The sequence below is a fragment of the Phalangium opilio genome, unplaced genomic scaffold, assembly GCF_054372755.1.
Source record: "Phalangium opilio isolate 3A_F unplaced genomic scaffold, DU_Popi_V2 ptg000011l_1, whole genome shotgun sequence".
Taxonomy (NCBI): domain Eukaryota; kingdom Metazoa; phylum Arthropoda; class Arachnida; order Opiliones; family Phalangiidae; genus Phalangium; species Phalangium opilio.
Window position 1 is genome coordinate 10,099,410 of NW_028324147.1, and position 8,227 is coordinate 10,107,636.

The following is an 8,227-nucleotide window of genomic DNA, read 5'->3' on the forward strand; positions in this document are numbered from 1 at the left end:
ACGTTCTAAGCCCGCGATTGGTGAAGGGAACAGTGGAAAGGTTTTAGTTCTGGATTGATTCCAAAAATATCTTCTTGAGGGCTCGAAACCTCGAACGAATATTCGGCACTCTTTTCGGGAGATTCCAGGGATGCTTGGTTGCAGGACAACAGTGACAGCATTACCGAGATTAATTCTTTCAGTAGCTGAGCGGTACTTTTTGGTAGGTAATATTTCAGATTAATTATTTTGTTTAAATTGCAACATTTTTATTATAACTGAGTTAAGACTTAATTACTGAATTCCGATTTTTGGTGTGTTTAACTTAAAACAAGATTGCCCAAGGGCTATAATGTTAATTTCACACGACTCAAGTGGGTCTTTCTACAGTATGTTTTAAAGAATGGTAGCTATCACGTCAAATAGAAAATTACAAGGCTAAAAGACGGATCTATAAACTCCTTTCGCGGGCGGGAGGGAAGAACTTCCTTTATCTTTGCTTTTTCCCTGGATATACACGGTCTTTATGTAGGCATCTATTCATTTTGTTGAAGTGGTTTATTTCTGACAGACACAGGGCTCATTGGCTTGAGAGATAAGATTAAAAAGCCATGTAGCGGCTTTTTATTTAGTTTACTGACAGTATATTAATTCTTATGTGTAGTTTTAAGAACTAAAATAATTTCTTCAGTTATCAAAAAACTGAAAGAGTTCAGAGTATAGTACCAACATCTCCTTTTTGGTCATTACAAAACAATTAGTTTAATAATTTTTATAATTCATACTTACTAGGATTGACTGAAAGATAAATAATAAGAAGAACAAGTCGACCCAAGGGCTCGTAATAGTAGCCACATCGCACGAGTGAATAGCCCCTCTATACCTTCCCTAATGAGCGGATAACCCCTCTATACCTTACGCTAATGAGTGAATAACGCTATCTTTTACAATGCTTAAATGATTTAAATCAGAGTGAATAGCCCCTCGATGCCCTACCCTAAACAGCGATAAAAATTTCTGCCCGGTCGGTAAAAATTTATTTAATATGCTTTCGCCTCTCCAACCGCGAAGTTATATCTCCTGGCCTCGGATAGGATCATGAGTTGAAGAGATAGAGGGAGAGAGAGAAGGGGACCGTGCCTGTGACAAACCTCTCTCTCCGAGTATAGCGCTTTTTTTCGAGACCGTTTCTTAACAAGCGATTTTGGGCAAGGCTGTATAGTACTGGGCTGGCAAGTGAAAGGTCCGCGGTTCGATTCTCCGTGGAGGAAGGAAAGTTAAAAAAAATAATTTCTTCCCTGCATTAAGTTTAAAACTACACCTGTGAACTGTAACGTTAACTAAAAAGAAAAATATTTTCTCTCGACGTTCAAAAATGACGAACGATACTGCCAAAGGCAGGACTGTTGCACTACTACTACAACAGGGCACATCAAACTAAGAGCCTCATCGTATCCTACGATGTGGCTAAAGATAACGATTACATAATTTAATAGCTACGTATGTAAGCGTTACTCAAAAGAACTGCTATCTGATTTAATTTTTACCATTTCAAAGTAGTTTACGTATCTAAATACGTAGAGTTTGAATATTTAATTTTTGTTACTTCTAAAAATGTTTCAACCTTAAAATAATAGTTCAAAAACGGCGATTAGCCAGCCCCATTTGACTTTTCCATTATATATACATAGTTTACAGGCGTGGAGGATTCCTACCATTAACACAAGGAGACCAAGCGACTTAGAGTGTAAAATCGTCTGCTATTTTACACTCTAGGTTGCCAGGTCTCCTTGTGCAAATGGTATGAATCCTCCACGCCTGTAAACTATGTATACTGATCATACCCAGGGCCGGAAATAAGCACAGGACACTGGACATTGTCCGGACATTGTCCAATAAAATTTTAAAATGTCCCATAATTTTATAATAAAAACTGGACATTTTGACCAATAAACTTTTCGTAGTTTTGAATGGTTTGACAATGAAGATGCGACAGTATTTTTGCACACTCCAGTCCACAATGTCCTATAGGTTTTCCAGTCAAAAGAGGCGTCTCTGGACACATGTCCTATAAGAATGTTTCCTTATTTCCGGTCCTGATCATACCTGCTTGTTTAAACGCCCGGATACGTCACGATACAGTAATTTTTAGCAAGCACCAAACCGCCATCTATCAAATTGATGCCCGGGAACAATGAATGAACAACGCTGTAGTTGCGCCAAGCGTTTCTACCGACACACTCACCTCTCGAACTAAACTGATACCCCACTACCAGGGATAAGTGAGCTCATATGTATTGTAAATGATGATTGGCGACCCGCGGCACCGTAACTCTCCTAGTGTACCTCGCGCACGCCCCTACTTTCGGTAGGCGATTGTTAAGTGCTGCCGCGTAGCGCCATTGAATTTGTATGAGAACTAGCTTCTATTTTTAAGATAGAGGGAGCGCCCATTACAATTTCGTACTGTACGACTCTACCTAACCGCTAAGAATGCTGGGAGGACTACAGTGCCGTAGGTGGGGTACAGAGGCAACGTTATGGGTATGGGGATTCTCACGCCATCTCTCTCTCCTTCAAGCCACTACACAAAATGTTAACGTTGAATGTTCAGTTTTAACTTCAGAGTTTGCTTAATTAATGGACCAGAGAAGGGCAAAAATCATTTTGCAGTACTTCGTGTGGTTTCCAATGTGCTAAGGTAGTACTGAACCTAACATTAATCTAAGGCTTTACAGTGTCTCGCATGCACTGTAAAGTCACGAAGAGTGCCACACAAAATTGAGAAATGCCTCCCTAATTCAGTATTATGATTGTTAGTTAGTGTGGTTACACAAAGTAACAATCATAGACCCCATTTGCCCCAAGGGATTTTTTTTTATAAAAAAAAGGAAACAGCTTTTCAATTTCCGTATCCGTTTTCATTTAAACCTTGCTGATTTTGATGAAATTTTCGATTAAATATAAATGAAAAGTCGGCACGCTCACCCTGCCAGCATTCCCTATCATTCCGCGTGAAAATTAAGAAACTGTTTCTATTATACATAAAGAAGAGATGTGAAAAATAGAGTAAGAGTTGACAAAAAATCTTTATCTCACCGTCCCCACAGTATAAAGATACACAATGTGTGGAGTACTTTGGTAAGCTCGCGATGCTTGGATCATGGTGAAGTCTAGATATGATACAAGCTAAGTTTCATATCTGTGTCTCATCGCCACGAGAATTCCCCTGTGTCGCTTCTGTTATTTTCCTGATAGAACGCGTTTAAAAGGATTCGGTAGCTTCAGATCTCTTTTTCCCTGCATATTGCAAAACAATATTTACTTATGCAAATTATTTGCAGACTTACGTGACTCTTGGCTAATAGTCATGGACGTGAAAGAATGTAGCGCTTTGGGTCGTTCCGGGTATTTGGGCGCATATTACGATGCGCGGGAAGACAAATTTCTCCACGGATCTCTCTTCAAGACGTTCAACTTACCAGACAGTTGTGTCAACCGAGTGGACGTTGATTTTTGCAATATCGAATACACTTGCGACAACTCTTACTCGGAGAGGTTCGAAAAGCTCGACGTCAGCGCTGAACTACGTGTCAGTCTCTTCGCGGGGCTCTTAGACCTAAAAGGTTCTGGCAAGTACTTGAAGGACCATAAAACAACGTCCAAAAGCGTCAAGGGAACGGTTTTATATAATATTCGAACTAAAGAAGAAAATATCAATATCTATGACGAGGAACTAAAGACTTACATTTCCCTGGATGGTCTAGAGTCGGCTGCACAAACAGCGACGCACTTCGTTGGTGGTATAATCTGGGGAGCCAATACATTTGCCTCGATAGAGTATAGCGAGTCACGCGATAACGATTTGACGAGAATATCTGGAAATTTGGAAGCGCAGTTGAAATGGCTAATTGCTAGCGTTAATGGCTCCGGAGATACTACTTGCGAAGACTCGAATGAGAAAGCTTCCCGTCATTTTCGGGTAAAGGTTTACGGGGACGTTATTCCTGGTCAAGAGGAACTCCCTAAAACTAAAGAAGAGGCCTTAGTCCTAATTCGCAAAACCCCAACATACGTTGCTCAATGCAACGATGGGAAGGGTAAACCAATTACGTTCATCTTATACCCAGTTATTGACGTAGTAAAAATGATGAAACTTCAACTGGTAACGAATGCCGTGGTGTATGCAATTGACACAGCGACGGTTTTGGAAATTGAACAAATGTTCAACGATTTATTGTTGACCATACAGTCCTTGAATGATTTTTGCGAAGATTTGACGTCTCCGTTGGCACCACATTTTTCATCATCAGTGGTTCAAGAGGTTTGTACCTTTAAACATAACGTTGAAATTGCTGAGAGTCAGCTGAAAAACAATATACGTGAAGCGTTGGCCTTGGCGCGAACGGATACTAATCATTCTTCCGCTTTGCGAAGTGTCATCTGCAAATTCTTGAATAGTGATTTCTGTCCTGTCAAGATACGCCAGTTTATAGATAAGTGGAACTTTGGTGGAGTACTGGAGAAGCTGCAATTTATAAAAGATATTCGTGCGAAAGGCGCGATTTATTTGGCGTCCAAGAGCTTCGGATTTGATTTCGTGCGAGCCAAAGAAAAAAATTTTTATGCCTTGGTGTTTCATGATGAGGATCAACTTTACGCATCGGAACTATGGAAGAAAAATTACGACCTTTTCTTTCGACTACTGAATGAGAAGGACGATGAGACTTTGAATTCGTGCTTCTACGTTCTAGAAATGATTGGTCAATCACCCAGAAACAACCTGAAAGCCGTTACCATCTACCATTGCGTCGAAAACGTAATTGAAACCGAAGATTTGTTCCAAAGATTGACTGACAAACACGCCGTATCTTTGGCGAGAAGTTCCGACTTTGAATTTTGCGCTTATAGACCGAATAAGAGTTCCATTTTAAAGACGCGTTGTCCAGGTTCAATTTACGCCAATTGCGGATATGATCTGGTAAAATGGAAGTGCAACAACGATCGATGTAGGGCAGACTTGTATTACGGGTACGACGGCTTCCTCTACTGTAATTGTGGAAAGGCTAAAGTCTCCTCTTTCTCCTACAAATGTACGGGCAAGAATCACGGGACCAAGTGGTTTCGCTTTTCAAGTGAAGATGATATCGTAAAGATGATGGAGGAACTTATTCCTCCCGAAGAGATCAATATACTGGTATTAGGAGAGACTGGTGTGGGAAAGAGCACCTTCATAAATGCATTCGCCAATTACCAATCCTACTCAGACCTTGAAGAAGCCGAGGCCAACGAATTGATAGCGTTGATACCAACTTCTTTCACTGTGACTGACAAAGATCACACTGAAAAGTTCATTCAATTCGGAGAGGACCCCAATGAAAGCGGTAAACCGGGCGGTTCTCAAACGCAAGCGTGCCGAAGTTATACCTTTCCATCCGGAGACAGGCTAGTACGTCTCATAGACACTCCCGGTATTGGAAATATCGCCGGGATTGATCGCGATGTTAACAATTTTGAGAATATTTTCAACTATATCACCAACTATCCCGTACTTCATGGAATCGTAATCCTATTGAAACCCAATAATTCACGGTTCTGCATTCAAGAATTGTTACGCTATATTCATCGTAACGCAAGTGAAAATATAGTTTTCTTGTTCACAAACTCGCGAGGAACCTTTTACCGACCTGGTAATACCCTGCCATCCTTAAGAGGGTTATTACAAGAAAACGAAAGTCGCCCGCCTCACGTTCAAATCGCATTGAACAAATCAACAATTTACTGCCTTGATAACGAATCCTTTCGGTTTCTGGTGGCCATCAAGAGCGGGGTCACTTTCTCCGAAGACGAGAGGCTGAATTTTAAAGGCAGTTGGGAAATATCGGTTAACGAGTGTGCCAGGCTAATGGAACACGTCTCCAAAATTAAGCCATACGCTGTTCGAGATACGCTGTCGCTTCACGAGGCCCGTAAATTAATTATCTTCTTGTCGAATACTTTAATCAATATCTCGCGGAATATTCAGACGAACGTCATGAACATCGAGGACCAAGAAACCAAGATTCAAGAGGATATTAACAAGCTCCAAAAGAAACTTTACGTACCATTCATTAACGAAGCCATCCGCTATAAAGAAGACTTGAAGAAAAAGAAGATTAAAATGCTGATTGAATGTCATGAGAGACGAGCAAAACTGGAACGCGAACAAGAAATCATTACGCAGGCCAGCGCCAAGTTTGCCCAATTCTTGAAGGTTAACGCTATCACTCCTTACAATGACGCTCTAAAGGAATACTTGGAACATCTAATTGTCGTCGAGAGACAGAAAAGTGCCAGAGATCCCAAACGACGGAGGGTGGTAGAAGAAGAGCTATGCAAAATGCTTGGTGCCTACAAGTCCCACGTGGCTTTCTTGGAACGTAACTTCACAGCTGAAGGAAATGTTCCTTGTCAAATTACCCCGGACATGATTAACGACTTAGTTAAGGACTTGTGCGGGCTGGAAATCAATGGTGGCCTCATCAAATCCGCGGTTGAGGCTCAATTAGTTGGCTAGAACTAACCAAGTCAGCGTGTATAGCGAGAAAATGTTCGTTCCGAGAAGATATGAACATGCTCGTCATGGGCGGTACCCTAAACAGCAGGGTCATCGTCGTATCGAGAAGAACCCTGGTTTAGTCCAACGAATGAAAAATAAACTTCATGATTTCTTTTCCTGTGATGATCCCGAAGAAGCGTAAGAATTTATTTAGGCTTAACTGTATCGAAATCTATTCCAACTATACCCCGTATCAGAAAAAACAAGACGACCCAAGGGCTCGTAATAGTAGCCACATCGTAGGCTTAGTCAAAAATATTGGCTATTGTAGGATCTTTCATAAAAATATGTGAAATTCTAGGATCTTTCATAAAAATATGTGATATTCTAGGATCTTTCATAAAAATATAGGATATTCTCGCTTCATTCATAAAAATATAGAATATTCTAGGATCATCCATAAATATATAGGATAATATAGGACAGGTTCAAAAATAAGGATTTTATATGAATTATGTGAACACCGGGCTCTCTTGTACGAACTACATAGATCATTCAAGAACAAAATAAAAAAGAATTTAATCAAAATGTTTCTATCATGTTACATTTTATGCAGAACGTTTCAAAAATATTCTCTGAAGTTTTCCAATTGGTCCATCGAATAGAACATAGCAAACAAGAGCGAATCCGTAGGCCATTACAACAGTGGCGTAACGACGTTTGTTGGGCCCGCCCGCAGCCAGACAGTTAGGGCCCCTTCTTGAGTGTCGAGCTTTCAAAAAGTATGAAAGCACCACGAACGTTACTACTTTTCCCTTTCATGTTTTATAGAAATGCGCCTTGTCGCCGCTCTCGACTAAGATTTCTCCCACATACATGGCTCACTCTTCTAAACTGCAATGCAGGGCCTCAACTCTTTTGGAGAATTTTTAATACAAAAAATAGGATTCTCTTCGCAAAATTATAGCATTATACAGGACCACATTAGTCAAGTTATAGGATTAAACCGGACACATAAATGATTAGATTTAGAGTGTGGATAATTTGATTGAGAACGCAAGACTCTTTAAATGGGCGTTACATCGCACCTATATCTAAACAAATACTGAACCTGAAGGGCTCATACAATTTTTTAAGACTAATTATATAGTATTTCACTAAATCGTAACTTACATTTGGAAATTGGAATAGTCGGATAATACAATGCACTGCATAAAAACACACTATGCTAAATATTCATTGAAACCATGTGAAAATTATAAAAATTCTCCAACTATTTCTTTGTGATCATTTAACCTTAGGCTTAGAAAGACAAAAAATAGGCCCAAAGAGTTTAAAAAAATCACGTGAACTTAATTAGAGAATCAAAATGGTGAAATTAAGCGCGAGATTTGAATTGAAATTTTTATTGAAATGCAGCGCGTGCTGGCGCGTGAGCTAGCGCGTGGGTTAAAAATATTTTTTGAAAACTATACAAAAAGGCCAAGTTAACCTTACACTACGAGAAATGAGATAATATACCTTTTCAGCATTTGCTTGTGCTGTAAAGTTAAGCTGTGAAAAAGTGAAACCTTGGGTCTAACTCGCAAAAATCTTTCCACCTCATAATGTTAAGCTCCATAGAGTTTAACATTACGATTTCGGATTGAGTCAGGGATTTTCTTAATGAAACTGTAAGCAAAAAGAGACCCAAGTTAGTGAAAATGACCA

General features: G+C 39.9%; 1 protein-coding gene across 6 annotated transcripts; it reads left to right on the forward strand.

Moving 5' to 3' along the window:
* Positions 1 to 7,105, forward strand: LOC149712057 (uncharacterized). Of its 6 annotated transcripts, none has more exons than XM_089860611.1 (3): positions 1 to 202; positions 2,132 to 3,257; positions 3,324 to 7,105. In XM_089860611.1, exon 3 carries the CDS (start codon positions 3,350 to 3,352, stop codon positions 6,533 to 6,535), a length of 3,186 nt encoding a protein of 1,061 aa, XP_089716737.1. In that variant the 5' UTR covers positions 1 to 202; positions 2,132 to 3,257; positions 3,324 to 3,349; the 3' UTR covers positions 6,536 to 7,105. The 6 variants fall into 6 exon arrangements, with proteins under 6 accessions (XP_089716737.1, XP_089716742.1, XP_089716738.1 ...); XM_089860612.1 differs by lacking the exon at positions 1 to 202 and having other exon boundaries at positions 1,710 to 2,680; positions 3,090 to 3,257; XM_089860613.1 differs by lacking the exon at positions 1 to 202 and having other exon boundaries at positions 1,710 to 2,347; positions 2,417 to 3,257.
* Positions 7,106 to 8,227: the final 1,122 nt, after the last annotated feature.

Coding starts and splice junctions, on each gene's coding strand:
- LOC149712057 (XM_089860611.1), top strand. CDS start 3,350: ATGGACGTGAAAGAATGTAGCGCTTTGGGTCGTTCCGGGTATTTGGGC.